This window comes from Calypte anna, chromosome 1 (genome assembly GCF_003957555.1).
Source record: "Calypte anna isolate BGI_N300 chromosome 1, bCalAnn1_v1.p, whole genome shotgun sequence".
NCBI classification, from domain to species: domain Eukaryota; kingdom Metazoa; phylum Chordata; class Aves; order Apodiformes; family Trochilidae; genus Calypte; species Calypte anna.
This window is the reverse complement of record NC_044244.1, coordinates 121,536,530-121,552,294: the sequence shown is the minus strand read 5'-3', so window position 1 is coordinate 121,552,294 and position 15,765 is coordinate 121,536,530. Positions and strand designations below refer to the sequence as shown.

Sequence of the window (15,765 nt, the reverse complement as noted above, 5' to 3'; positions counted from 1 at the left end):
ACACCAGTAACACATATCAGATTTAAATATTATCTGGACTCACACTGCCCTATCCATCAGTGTTCGGAATACACCAGACAACTCCACTCATTCATAATTTTAGCTAATAACTCATTTAGCTGAGATGTCTCCAAATAATTGCTCTCTTCATAAATAAATAAATAAATCTAACACATTTATCATAAATATTCCCAATTACACTGGCTCAAACTGTCCTGAACTCTAAACCTCTCCTCCTAGTAGAATACATTAATCCACTGATAATTGGTTTGGTTTATTAAGTTTTAAATTATTGCTCTACCCTCTCTTAGAAGGCTGTTTATTCCTTTAACAACATTTTATATGAGCTGTCAAATGCCTCCTGAAAATGTTTAGGTTATGATCCTTGGGTCCACTTCCATTCCAAAATATTTTTTTTCTTTCTTTTCTTTTAACAAGTTGTTTGACAGGCTAGAATGACATGATTTGCCCTTGTAAATGCCATTCTGGTTTGACCCTATCAAGTTATACTTATTTATGTATTCACACTATTTTATCCTTGGACTCAATTGGTTCCCCTTGTTACTGGTAACAGGAGGTCATCAGCTAAAGCCTTTGCAACATGTTTTGGGTGTCATTTGGTTAATGGACTCTTGTCAGCTCCTACTCTCTATTAAAAAAAAAAAAAGACAAAAACCAAATCTAAACAAAAACCATACTATGTAAATTCTAGACATGATCAGCAATTAGCATAAATCATATTTCCAACCTAATCTTTCACAGTTGTTTAAAAACAAAACAAAACCAGACCCAACAAAAAACCCCCACCATAATAAAAACAGAAAACACTCAGCTTTTACCCTGATAGTGATTTCAAGGAAAATAGCACAATGATTAGAAATGTTTACTTCCATCACACTGCTATATCCTATTTGCACTTACAGCTTTCTCTTTCAAGTGAGCAAAGGCTTCTGTGCTTTGAAGAAAATGTGTAAACATAGGTAGCAAACACTAAATGGTAAAATTTGACTTCATTTCCATACCGCTCTTTTAGATTAATCTCTACAACAAGAATGTTCATGCATTTATCACAAGCTTCTAACTTCCCATGTTTATCCTAAATGAAAATCTGGAAAAAACATACTATTATCATAAGCCACAGCAACAGCAGAAGGTTAAAAGAAAAGCAGGCATAAGGATGCTGAAAAGCTCATAAACACCTATGAAATCAAATTTGCCTTTTATTATTATACTGCAATTAACGCCCACTTATAAGGTCAAAGCTCTGCTTTCAGGTCCAAAGGAAAGGCAGGTTTGCCTATTGAAAGTATTCTATTTTACAGAAACCTTTTACTCATTAAGGAGTCTGCGTAGAAACGACCACACTGAAATAAATATTTAATGCTGCCAGCAAAAGGTAGTAATGCTTACACATTCGGGGTACCCTGGCTCTGCCTGTTACAAAAACAGGTCTCAGGGGGCACAGCTGCGACTGCAGCAGGGAGTGACAGCAGCAGCTGTCCCCGGTGTCTTCCTAAGCAGAGCCAGAAGATGGCTGTCACCGCTCTGCCTTCCAGCCCCGAGACAAGAGTCGGAGCACCCCGCTTTCTGAGGGCCACGTCCTACAGCACCCACCCCAGCAAACATCTCCCCGGCACTGCCAACTTCAGAAGGAAGGAAGGAAGACAGAAAAATAACCTATTGATACTCATTTCCAGGTGATTTCCCAATAAAACTGTGTGGCTTACAGGAATACAAATTATTATTTTCAAGAGAGACTGCTTTTAATTGACATTTGCAGTAAAATTTATTTAAATTGGCCTGAAATGGGTCTCTATTCCTTTGCGGTGGAAAGTGCAAAGATTACTAACTGCACCAAAAATCACAATCTTTTGCAACATGAAAATATGGCAGCATTAATATTAAATTTTAATAAGTTAACAATTAAATGAGTTAAATAAGTATGACTTATTATCATTGGCCTTCACTCACACCAGACTTTTAAACAGAAATAACAAAATCCTCCGTATCCAAAATAGGTCAGCATGCTACAATTCCTTTTTATTTTTTTAAAAACAGAAAACCCCAACAATCAACAGAAAGGATACTTGATTCCCACAGTTAAAATTTCATATGAATGCACTCACATTCATTGCCAAATCTTCAATTTGTCTTTTGGATCATAACAAAGTCACTAAAAATCAGAAATTTACACCATAAATATCTTAGGCAAACTTAAAAGCTCTATAACTTACCGATGTCATTGCTTCTTTCAGAGGAGTCTTTCTCTAGAGTGCCAGATACTGTACTGCCCACTAATTCCACTTTTGGACTATCACTCCTGCATTTGGATCAAGAGACGAGATATTTTATTAGTTTTTGTGTGGATTACAGTAAGTTGATAGCTGGCTTGCAATTAATAATGAGAGAGTGAAATATTCTTCCTTTGTAGCACCAGAGTAATAGCAATGTGGCAGAGAGAGCAATCTCCAGTAAGTAGACATGCTGTATGGATTAACCTTATCTCATTTCTCCTTAACACCTGTCAAAATAGCCTATTTTAGACACCGTAGTGTCCTGAATAATTCTTCAGATGTCCACAGCATCTCGACATGCAGGAAACCTAAGGGCAAAGGGACATTCTTCAGCATGGTATTTGTAAATTTTCCTAATTAATTGGCTTGCAAAAAACACTGCAATGGGCTATGTATGTAGAATACTGCAAGAAAGGGCAAGAACCTCAAGCTAGCATCATGCATTCCAGCAGATCCTACTATTTTCTCATAAGTGCATTATGAGATTAGACTATAAATGTTGTTTCCCCAGGTCCAAAAAACAGAGCTTCCCTAGTCTGTCTGAAATGTCTTCAGAATAGGGAAATGTCAAGAGCTGTGATACTTTATACACAGGAACTATTTTTAAATGAAACAGGAGATCGAACATAAGAAACATGATTATTCTTTCTTTGTAGAACTCTATATCCCCCAACTACTAAGCTTTACTAAAATAATCTGACTATTGAAAGAATCAATTTTAAAAGAGCCAGTGGCAAGCAAGTAGCTCAGCACTGCACAGGTCATGCAGACAAATCCATGTAACATTTACTGTGATAACAACTGTTATCAGTTCAATTCTACCCAATTAACACAAATTGTACTAACCATCATTATCGGGTCACCTAACAAATATAGTTTTTCACAATGATTTTTTCCCAGCGTAGCTCTGTAACAATTATGATGTATGTAGGATGCAAACTATGGGTAAAAATATAGACCTGTCCCTGAAACAACCCAGGCAGATGTGTATTTCTATGAACAGCAATAATAAGTTGCTGACAGTAAAATAAATAGTGAGCTCCTAACATTAATTTTTTCACTTGTCTCTGTTTTTGATGCCATAAGATGACAGATGGCCTGAACCCCAACTCATGGCAGCAGTTTATGAGACTTTAGGATGTGATAAAGAGCCTGAAATTTCATCTTAAAAACAGAGGCAGCCTCAAAATAAGTGAACTTCTATCCAGTTAAACTTGGCTATCAATACGGCAGGCAGTCTGCATCAGGAAGGAAACAAAAGAAATTAAACACAGTTCTAGTAAAGGGTGTTAGCTTTCAAGATAATAAGTCAGCATATTCTCCAAGTGATCCACCTGACCATTTAAGTTTCTTATCTTTTGGTCTTTAACTTTTTTTTTTTTTTTTAATCTATTTGTAAATCTACAAGAAGCAAATTAGTTTCTTGGCTGTCAGGGCAATGAGCATCTGACTGCATACTCTGTTTTGCACACACATATTTCCCAACTAACTGAGAGGATCATGTGAGCTGGAAGCACTCTAGGAAATGTTTGAGTATGGTTTTGGAAGATATTCTTAGATTTGTGTGACTTAGGCCTGAAAGTCACAACACTTACCATTTGAATACAGAAGATACCAAGGCATATGACAACAACCCCACATAAAAAAACCCAAAGTCTGTTGTAAAAACAATCAACAAAATTATTATGCTAATCTGCCTTCATACTCTGTTACAAACGCGGAGCCATCCCTTCTTGGTCCTGTCTCCCTCCATCCACTCATGCCTGTGCAGATAGGCTGTCAGCTTGATCAGAAAGATTATCAGCCTGAAAGAAACCCCATACTAACAGAAATCCCACTGCAAACTGATTAATTGCCATCTGGAGCAACTCCCTGACCTGTATGGCTGAATGGCTGCACAAATCCTAATGCTAACATAAGGGAGGTGGCAGGAATGGGCTGCCAGGAGAGGGAACCTGCCCTATTAGCAGCAGCACAGACACAGATTGCTTTAGACTGATGGTGAAAATGCACTTTAGCAAGCCCACTCCAGAGACTTGATTCATCTGTAAATTGTATAATCACAGGTGTGTCTAAATATCTAATGATGTGAAGTCTTTGGATTAAATTGACAGCTATTCTCTGTCCCGGATGTTTCTTGTCTCTCCTCCTGCCCTTGAAGCCCTAACCTGCCTTCAAGGAAGGAGAATTATGTTTAAAGAGTTAAAACAATCATCACAAAAAGCCAGTGATACACTTAAGATGCAAGCCACTTACTCAGAACAGAAAAAAACCAACAACAAACCAGAGGAAAAAAAAAAAAAAACCAAAACAGAAAAAAGCCCCTTTTCTGCTCAGCAGCTGCCATGGCAGCTCACCTTTTATAACTCAGTTTTCCTCTTAGAATCATGTACTGCATTTGGCTAGCATAGAGTTAATTTTCTTTATTGCAAGCCCACATGGTGCTATGCTTTGGATCTGTGACCAAAACAGTGTTGATAAAATCCAGTAATTTTAGTTATTGCTGTGCAGTGCTTACACAGTGTATCTGCCTCTCGTGCTCTGACAGGGAGCAGGCTGAGGGTGGACAAGAAACTGAAGGAGATGTCCCATAACAAAGGGATATCCCATAAGATATGATGTCATGCTCAGCAACATAAGCTGAGAGAAAAGTAAGGAGATGATGTTCAGGGTTCAAGCATTTGTCTTCCAAAGTCACCATTATGTGAGATGGAGTCTTTGGCTTTCCTGAAGGTTACCAACCACCTGTCTGGAGATGTGAAGCAGTGAATGAATTCCTGATTTCACTTTTGCTCAGCTTTTGCTCTACCTGTTAAACTGTATTTATCTCAACACATGGGTTTTCTCACTTTTGCCCTTCTGATTTTCAGCCCCATCCCACTGTGAGGGAGTGAGTGAGCATCTGCATGGTGCTGAGCTGCCAGCTGGGGCTAAACCATGACAGGTCAGTGAATATTCTGCTGCTTTATTTATATTCTAATTGTCTTAGGTTTTTTAGATTCTGGAAATGTATATCAGCAGGTCTTAAAAATATTTACCATCTTATTAAACTGAACTGATATAAAACCAAAACACCTTTACTGAATCGATGGCTTCCATTTGAAGTTTCACATTTCTTAATTATTCATGGATTATTCAATTATGTGAACTTTCCTATAAGACACCCTTACAAATTATACCTAATCAGGCAGAACAGCTCTATGAGATAAATCCACTAATTTGAATTAGCTGATAAAAAAACTGCATAGGCAAACTGCTAGCACTGTGATCATCAACATGCATCATCACATTAAAATTTAGAAGAAAAAGTGGCTTTTAATCTACCTACTGTTTCAAGTAATGTTCTTTCAAATATAATAGTATTAGATAAAAAGAAAGAAGCATTCTTTCTCTATTAGACAGCAGTTTGGACAATGAAGAACACAACAAAGTTACTGTTTACATCTGCTTTTTCAATTTGTTGATACGAAAACTCAAGTATCCTTGAAAATGCATGGGTTCTTTATACAATTTTTTACTTAGGAAGAAGGAAAACAAAAGAGCAATAAAACACCATTCCACAACTCTGTTTAAAATATTTATATTTAAATATTTCAGGCAAAGGATAGAAGAAAAGGATAGCTACCCTACTGCATTCCTAGCCAGTGAACTGAAGACTGGGGTATGTACAGACCTTGCCAAGAAGCCATCACTTAGCTAAATCTAAAGGTCAGAGCAAATACTTGTTTTTCCAAGCATGCTGAAGTGACCAGGAGGTGTGGGCTGTATTTTGGAACAATGCAGCAAACATGTGCAAAGCCAAGTCCAAAAGAAGCTGTGGCAGTAGCACCTGGATAGAAAGGTAAGTTCTCAGAGACGCATGGCCAAAGCATTTTAGTAAGAGGAAACTGGCAGCCCAAGGCAGGTCCTGTTGTGTTTCTTTTTTTAATTTTTATCACAGATTTCACACTGAGAGCATATTTTTAATGAACCATATGTGAAGGAATGAGGAGTATCATTGTCTAGGATTTCTATTTCATCCCATCTTATCCTATACCCTATTCTGTTATTTAATTCACCATTAGTATAATACAATTCCAATAGTTCAGTGGCAGCTAATTTTTCTAACAATACAATTGTAAAATTATTTCTTATGACTATATTTCAATGTTACTGTAAGATGTGCAGCTTGTCCATTTTAGGCAACTGCTTTTTTTCTGGTTTGCACCTATTTCTATTCCACTATGCACAGAGGAAGTCTTAAGTGCACAACTCAGATGCTGATGACTAATGCACCCACCTAGACTTTATTAGGACTAGAGGCCAGGCCTTAATTTCTGCAACCTCTGCTTTTCCAAACTCTAACAGAGCTTAAATGGAGTTGTGTTGGCAAGTGCAATTTCTCAGTACTCATCAAAGGCTGTAAACACCTCTGATAAAGAGAACCATGTGACTGCAGAATAATAAACAGCATTAGAGCACAAATACTTGCCAGCAGTGTTCAGCAGTGGCACCATCTTAAACAACATTCTAGGAAGAGTCATATTTTGCTAAAAATTGATGCAAAATGATAAAAGAAAACAGACTGAAACTAAGATGACAGTATTTGAATTGTGCATTGTCTAATGCTGTTCCTCAGTAAAACCCAAGTTTTTGCAGTGCCTTTGTGCCCCAGCTAGGGTGGAATAATTTGAGGTAAACTAAGAAAAGTGAAGATGAGTGCAACCTATTGCTGCCAGTATTTTCCATATATTCTGTAGTGGAAACTATGATGTTTCAGTAACAATGTGTTCATCAGTAGAAAAGAAATAGTAAGGTAAAACTAGTAAGAATTAAAAGAACTGTTCTTGAGAATACAGCTATCATCCAGCCAGATGACTAGAAGACTTTTTGGTTTTGTCCTTTAAATACAATTTACCAATAAATAAATCGTGACATTAACTGTAAAATCCAAATTCTTTACATGTGTGTTTTTTCCACTAATCCCAAAAGCACTGGACAGAGGAAAATCAGTACCTTGTATGAGTCACAGGCACAACTGGTCTTTCTGGTCGTCTTGGGGGCAAGGTACCAGGTCTATTCACAGAGTTTGCTTTGGGTGGCCGAGGTTTCTTCGGAGGTATAGCAGGAACTGAAGGCTTCTGCAAGTCTAACTGTTTTTGCTCTCTCTCTGATCTTTCTTTAAATCAATTATTTCCAGAGAAAAAGAAAATGGATATTATTAAGTGAAATTCATTTGTGTTCAGAAGTCTACAATTAAGCAAGAAAACTTCAACCACATATACAATATATACAAAGAAAAAGCTTATCTCCTTTTCACTTCTATCCTAAATAATTTTTTATAAATTTTTAATATAAATTTGCCTTGACTGACTGTTCTGCCTTTAATTCCTCACGGCTGAAATGTGTGTGCAGTGTCTGAATGGAAATGCTCTTTTTTATATCATTAACTTACTGATTTCTACATGTAAAAATGAGAATGGCAAAAAATGACACACTATTTCCCATGAGCACAACTTATAACAAATTCTAGAATGAAACATAATTAAGTTAGAAGGTCACAAAAATAATTATGCTTAATATTCTTAACATCTCTTAAACAAACAGAAATATCATATTGGGGGAAAAAGAAAGAATATGTTTCAAGTGAACTACAGTAACTAGAAATACAACCATTAAAAACATTTAGTAATGTTTGGCAGGATGTAAACCCCCTCAGTAAGAATACCTTTTATTTGGATTTTTAAGCACAAACTTATATGCAGAATTTTTCAGCTTGCCAGTGAAAAATTGTATCATTTGCAGAACTGATTGTGCAGAGTTACAAGTACCACAAAACTAATATCCAATGCCAAACATGTGAGTATGTAAAGTACAATACACATGAATAATGCTTGTAAATAATGCCCTCTAAATTAATAAATCAAAACAAGTATGTAAACATGTTTGCCACACCATAGGAAAACTGATCCTTCTTCAAAAAAGGATAAAGCTCTAAAAAGGACCAAAGTTCTGCTCTCTGGATTCTACTGTGTGAAGATTCCACTACACTTGACAGCTTTCTCTATGATATGTGGTGAACTTTACACCTCTGTATATAAGTGAGAGGTACTGGGAATGCTACAGGTTCTATGTTTCAGTCTGAGAGGATGATGGAATAAAGAACCAACACAATCTACCTTAGATATGGAATATTCCAGTATGTGACTGCTGTTCACAGACATATACCCTTTTTCAATACACATTCAGTTGATGCAATCATTGGGTCCTCCATAACACTGGAGCTTTTCCAGCATATTGTGTAATTTCTATGACGATTTATATTGCATCAGTGTCCAAGAATCTAAACTATGTATGAGGCACGGGCTAAGCACAGAACCAACACACATAAAGAATGTTCCTGTGCCCTGCTGCCACACCATGCAAAACAATTCCTGCCACTCCCTGGTACTCCAGAAATGTAGGAGTGACTTCTGTGGCCTCTTTTCAACATTTAGGAACATTACAAATTCTTATACCCTAAGACAGTAACACATTTAAAAGTTCCTCCACCATTGTGATGGTTGGCTTGGTAAATCCAAAACCAGAAAGCAAAGAGTTTTATTGCTAGGATAACCAGAAAATGTAGCACACATAATCCAAAGTAAACATACATAGACAGAAGTGCTAAAACACCTATCAGATTGCTAAGACATATATCCAGAAATAGATCTTGGTGCAAAGCCTGAATGTTCTTGGCACTAAATTATGACTGCATATTATGTGTATGTTTTGTCATGTGCAGACACGTGTCTTTTAAAAGACCACAAGTTCCAATACTTAAAAGATAAGAAATCCCATCAATAAACTTTTCTGTACAATCTCCAAATCCAGGGAACCACATGAAACTTGACACCATCTTCAATTAGAGAATCAATGTTACTATTTCCCCCAAAACTATTCAGAATGCACAATGAACACAATAAAGTCATTAAAGACTTAATTTGCTTGTCACTGCTCTGTGTGATACTGTGCCCCATTTCTTGAAATGTTCAACCCTGGCTTTGAAGGCAGAATTTTTTTATTCTTCACAGGCTTGCCTATAACTTTTGTGACTATGATAAAGGGGTGATTCATAAGCATTCATGACTGCATCTTCACAAAACCTCTCCGTAATGCCAAAAAACCACCAACCTTGCTTTTAACTAGAGCACCAAAGCATACAGATGTTAAAGTAGTGAGCACTAATCTGAGGTATCTTACTGGATCAAGGACCTGGGTTTTACTGAGCACAGAGCTTTGACAAGCATTTTATGTATTGAGAGCATATCTCCCCTTGATTTCACTTGATGCTGCAAGTACTTAACAAGTCTGGATTGTTACATCTGAGTGGCCTGAATTTAGCCCAAAGGCAACAATGAGATCCTTCCAAAAATGCGTAACATCACAGATCTATCAGAGTGGGAAATAATCATCCCAACAATACACTTAACGAAGGCAGGGATTGGGAAATAAGAATGGGCATTGGTTCCATTTCCCCTGTCTCTCCACAGAGAGTGGGCAGGAAAACACATTTCATACCTTTTTCTTCTGTTCTATTGGGAAGACATTCTGGCCTTTCGGGAGGTACCTTTTTGATTTCATGCTTTCGATCTGTGGTACCTGTAAAAGAATGAAAATTATGGAATTCTGAATAAATCAGCATTTATGTTCACATTAATTATGGCTGCATTAAGTACAAAATTCCTTAGGCTTTTTATGTCTTGCTAAAAATGAACATGCATCTACTTTCAAGTATTTGCTTATACCATAATTAATTAAATAAAACAATTTTATGTTTGTTTCCACAGTTCCCAAAGTGTGCACCTCAAAAGAAAAGGCACTATCAGACCATTCTGTGAAAAAAAAACCCACCAGTAACTACGGACTTCTATATGTGGACACATCCCTTACCATCACAGACATACTTAACTGAAGAGCAATTCAAGAGTGCAGAGAATCATTAGGAACGAATCAATTAATTGGGTATTTCTGCCAAGAGAATATTTAATTCAGAAAAATATACAGGACTTACTTTACACTGAATTTGAACTCCCCCTCTCTTTTTCACCTCTAGTACTAGCTGTTCAATTCCACATTTTAGAAGGATGAGAACAGTGGTACTGACAGTATTTGGCACAACTACCTAGACAACTTTTGGCCCAGAGGTGTAAGCTTCTGTCTTCTTCTGCCTCTGCACTAAAGACCCTGAAATACTGACTTCTCTTGCTACAAGGAATATGGGAACTTGTTGCACCAATGGGAAGACTTTGCAAAAATTTCCTTGCACATACAAGATGCAGTCTTCTAGCTCCTGTCCTGTAAGAAATGCTCTGCTGGATATTGGCTTCGTTGCACTGGCTAACTGGTGCTAATGCCATTTCAACTTAGTAGTGTTGAAACCTGCTTTAGGTAACACTATTAGTATTTCGATAAAAATGACAGTAGATGACATCCAAGAAAAGCAGAGGAGGCAGGGAAGGGAGGACAGGGCAATTTTTTCCTTCAATCAGTTCCATTATATCCAGTTCCTAAGTACATTTACATTTTCTGAATGTGTTGTCACAACTCTCTTCTGCAGCTGGTTCCTAGAAATCAGTGCTCATCAGTGCAAACTGCTCATCAGTGGTCATCACCAACTGCTGTTTCTTTAGATAACTGTGCTATTGGATAGGCATAATTTCTAACACTCACCATGGCAATAAGTAATACTGAATTGCCATTTTAAGGTTAGATTCAATGACCTTAAGGGTCTTTTCTGACATAAATGGGTCTTTGATTCTATGAAAAATACTGCACTCCTGAGAGCAGAAACTTTCTAGAAGCCAATAAAAGCCTTCCTAAACACAGGTTATGCAAAGCACAAGTCAATATATTGGTAATCTTACACATACTAATGTATTCAAGGAAAAAAAAGGACACAAATCTATTTACCTAATTACATTAACAGTCATCATTTACACACATGCTCAAGCCATGTCTAAAATGATGAGCCTAGAAATACTGAGAAGCTCCCAGGCTCAGGTGTACTCCTCACTTGGGTGATGACGCCCAAATAATCAATACCCTGGCAGGCACCATGATCCTGCTTCTAGCTGCCAGGAAAAGGCACGGAAGCTCTGGTGAGCTCCACACAAGCTCCCAGAGGGACTTAACCAAGTATTCTTACCCTCCAGTCTACACGCAGGTGCATCACTTATACCACCTCCCCAGTGAAAACCCTACTGCTTTTCAGAAACTACGTATGGGACTCATGATCTTAACTTTGGTTTTCACCTTACTTTGTGAAGTAGCCCAGCATGGACAGCCCTGACATTCTACTGCTGTGCAGAATGTGGAAATACATCTGACCTCCCAGCTGCACTACAATACGAACTAGACACCTCCTTTACATAGGTATCACATGTACTAGAAAGACCAGTTCTAATTATCTGCTACGATTTTATACTCTGTATCAAAAGGTACTATTTAATGATTTAGGCTGCACCTGACAGTTCTTGATTTACTATGACCAGTTAAATATGCAGAAACATTACTGGAAACTGTTAACTACTATCAACAATAAGACTTGACATGGGGATGTGGTGAAATACAGTGTTATCTCAGTAAAGTGATAATTTTACTAAGTAGAAGGTAACAGAATGGTAATAAACATAGGCTGACCTTCACCTTTATATATATATATATATATATCTGTATATATATCAGAATAAGTCTTGTGCATAATCAGACAGGACTTGTCAAAGACTGAATATGATGACAAAAAAGAGAAACAGCCCAGACTCAGCCATTAACGAACTGTCTGCATCCTTCATGCAACCACTTTTCCTTCTGAAAATGGGCACATTATTTTCCTGTGGTGACACAGCTGATTCATTGGATGCAAACAAGTAAGAACATATTAAAAGTATTATTCTCTAATTATAGGAGCATAAATTGAAAGAAACATAATGTTCTACAGAGCTTTTCCAAAACGTGTCAGTTGTAACTAAGACATCTTAAGTCTTCAGCAACCACCACTAGGTGGCAAAGTTATACTTCTCTCTCTGGACACTGATACCCACTTATCCTAACATCAAATCTATGTTTTTAGGAGTCTCAAGACAGAGTAAAGAACAAACCATGGGTTTCAATAAGAGAACCAAATATTTATAGTCACTATTCTGCAGTCAAAAAATTGCTTGACAAATTCAAAATTAAATTATAAGCTACTGATTCACAATAAATTGTACACCGGTGTAACTTGTGTTTTTCTACTAATAGATCAAGACTGTAGAAGTTTACTTTTAAAGAACTGTAAAAGCTGGAACAGACAAAAGTGGAAAGAGAAGAATTTTCACTAGATTGGACATGTTCATTTTGTTTTTTTAGTATGTGTCCACAGTGGGGGAAGCAGAAGTGCTGCTGCAGAATTTTAACAAACTGCCTTGTGATTTGTGATTTTACATGAATGGAACAGAAATTTGGTTTCTGAGGTCAGAACTGTCAAGTGCATAGATATCTTAACAGCTTCTAAGTTTTATGGAAAAAACAAATCATGCAGATAACTTGAATATTTTGCATTGAGAGCTCATTTTAAAACTACAAATGATAGCGGTTTCAGGTCTCAGTACTTATACACAGTTAAGTCTAACACATTCCTCACTCTGCTTTGCTAGCACTCATCTGTTTTGGAAAACAATCATCCCCTTAAAAAAATGCAACACCATTGTCTACATAACCAGATTCAGGATAACCCTTTTAAGTTCTATACTTATGGCTATAAACTATTGAAAAGCAAGAGTCTAACTATAGCATAGGACCTAGAGACAGCCAGCCAGCTCCATCTCTCATGCAGATCTGTAAGATTTGGACTGCAAGTCACGGGGGGTCACTGTATTACAGCCAAGTGTTTTCTGGAACTGTCTTACATGTATGCAAAATAACACTATCTCTAGAATAAATCAGATTTTAGGTATAAAGTGAATGCAGTTTCTTCCTGCAGGTATTTTTAGACTCCGATATATTGGGTCTATAATGCAAAGATCTGCACACAATTGACTTCAGTCAAGAAATGGAACTGGTGAAATTTGAAAAACAGAAGTATCATGCCTGCTCCAAATGAACATGTTCAAGGGAAAAAATACATTTTGAAATGGTGCAGGTAGGTGCCTGCAATATCTTTGAGAAGCACGCTGCAGTCTTTCATCATTCTGAAATTTGATTCTGACCAAATAGCTGTTGTCTAGACACCTCTTGCTTATCATTTTTGATACTGATGAATTCCATATAAATTTAAATATACTTAATGTAGATTGAGATCTGCTCACTCACATGTGCTGCACAAAATCAGCTGCACCTTACCTGATCCCTGTTTGATGACAGGAGCTGATGGAGGTGGTGGTTTCTTCGGTCTCTAAAATTTAATAGAAGAAAACAGATTGTTTCAAGATGCCTGTACATCTCATTCATGCAGAGGCTGAAGTCAATCATACACTGTGTTACATTAATTATTACAAGACTTGATACTACTGACCTGTCACATTATTTCACTGAAATAATTTCATAGAAATTATGTGGAGACAGAAAATATCAGTGACAAATAAAATGCCAGTTTTTCTCTTTTGCAAACTAAATGCCCTGCAGGGGTGGGGGGGGAGGGGAGGAAGTTCAGTTTAAGTGCCTCAGGGTTAGAGAAATACATTACCTTTGGTTTACTGAAGAAACCTATTTATTTAAAATTTAGTCTTGTAAATATTCCGACCAATTTTGGAAAAAAACCCCAAATATAAAAAGCCAGCTCATGTTGCAAAACCTGAAATCTGTTTTTTCAGATTCATAAATGATGCAAAAATGGATACAGGAAATGCTACAAAGGTTATATTTTATTCACTCCCCGTGACATATTTACAGCTTCAGTTATGAAAAACAGCTACAAAGTTTTAGGTATTTAGGGAATGTATAAATTATTCCAACCAATCTGTACTTTTAACTGTTACCTTCTCTGTTATGATCATTTTCCTAACAGATCTGTAATAGTATGGCTGACAAACATGACCACCAAATCAGTGCCAGAACCATTTCTCTTCACCTGCAGACTGGGGGAGTGTTTGTGTGTATGCACACACACCAAACTGGCATTCATGATACAGAATTTGGAATTAATGTAAAAAATGTAAATAGAGCACCATGCCATATCAAATGACATACCTTAACTCCCATTCTTAAAAAAATACTATGCAAAAGAAGTATTTATAGTAAAGGCTAAGTAAAAATTAATAATTGTTTTTCATATGTCCATTCTTTTTTTTTTCTGAGAAGGACCTAATTTCCTTTGTTACAGATTGACCACAATCACTGTCACTAATGCAGTGGCTATGCATAACTGAATACTGTCTTGTGGAACTATCTGTAAGTTGATGTTTCCAGATATGCACAGCTTTGCCAAACCCCACTATCTTCCATATATCTGCCAAATGGCTCACTTACTTTCAAGAAAGATCAATTGTTCTGCTCATTGGAGTAACTGGTTCTCTGCCCTAGAACTCTCAAGTCTTAGTCTGAATGTTGACAGGGAGCAGGTTTTCTGCAAAGGCTGCGCCCTTGCTCACTCAGCCTTGCTGTGGAATCTCTCAAATCTATCAATGTGTTAATTTCTAGAAAAAAAAAATAATACCAGTTCTGCACAGACTAAGTTCACACCTTAAATCTGTGAAGTTGCCATCCTGAAAACCTTGAGTTTCTCCTGCCACCTTATCCTAACTCCATCACCTGTTGCCATCAACCTGAGAAAACACTGGCCAAGAATTCAGGAGATCACAATGGTTTTCTTTATACTGGTTGCCATGGGCCGTCTTCCATAACTTATACTCTTAGAGACACTTCTCCAAGAAATCAGGTAACATGGTTTAAGGTTTAAATGCAGAAAAGTGCAAAAAAACGAAAAGAAGAGAAGGATAACAAATGTCTTGTGGTAGCAATTTGGGGTCTGGTTGGTAACAGCTGCAGAGTGAATAGCTGATGCTGAGGATCCAATAGCACAATATACAGACTTGGGATTTTATTTTGGAGTGATGTGAGCCTCATCCCATTGACTTTCCATATGTCAGCAGATGCAATATATAAGGTGCACTCCTTTAGCACACCTTTTGGCTCAGTTCTCATCTGAAAAGGGCCTAGTCCATGTTCCCTGAGACCTGATTTTGAGGCAAAACAAAGCATAGGAAGAGAAGATGGACAAGTGAGAGATGCATTACAAGTCCCACTCCTGATTAAAACCAAAACACTAATGTAGATAAACACAAAGGAGAAAGGATCCTATGGTTCATTAGACAAACTGACTTTAACTGGAAGCTGATGAGGGAAATATATTGTTTCACATATACTTTCAAATATATTTTATCAGAAAGGGTCACAGTGAGTGAAGGAGCCTTAAGACCAATGAAGGAAATGAGCAGAAGCAAGGGAGAACTGCAAGGGTCTGTGGCTGGTTGAG

At 37.2% G+C, this 15,765-nt stretch overlaps 1 protein-coding gene across 5 annotated transcripts in view; it reads right to left on the bottom strand.

Annotated features, from left to right (window-relative positions):
* The window catches only part of SH3KBP1 (SH3 domain containing kinase binding protein 1), a 221,533-nt gene that overhangs the window by 18,289 nt on the left and 187,479 nt on the right, over positions 1–15,765 (bottom strand). For all 5 annotated transcript variants that reach the window (XM_030460823.1, XM_030460807.1, XM_030460830.1 and 2 more), the window contains 4 exons: positions 13,635–13,686; positions 9,834–9,914; positions 7,290–7,452; positions 2,235–2,320 (listed from right to left, as the gene is read on the bottom strand). In XM_030460823.1, the coding sequence (XP_030316683.1) occupies positions 2,235–2,320; positions 7,290–7,452; positions 9,834–9,914; positions 13,635–13,686 (382 nt within the window). The remainder of the gene's footprint in view (positions 1–2,234; positions 2,321–7,289; positions 7,453–9,833; positions 9,915–13,634; positions 13,687–15,765) is intronic.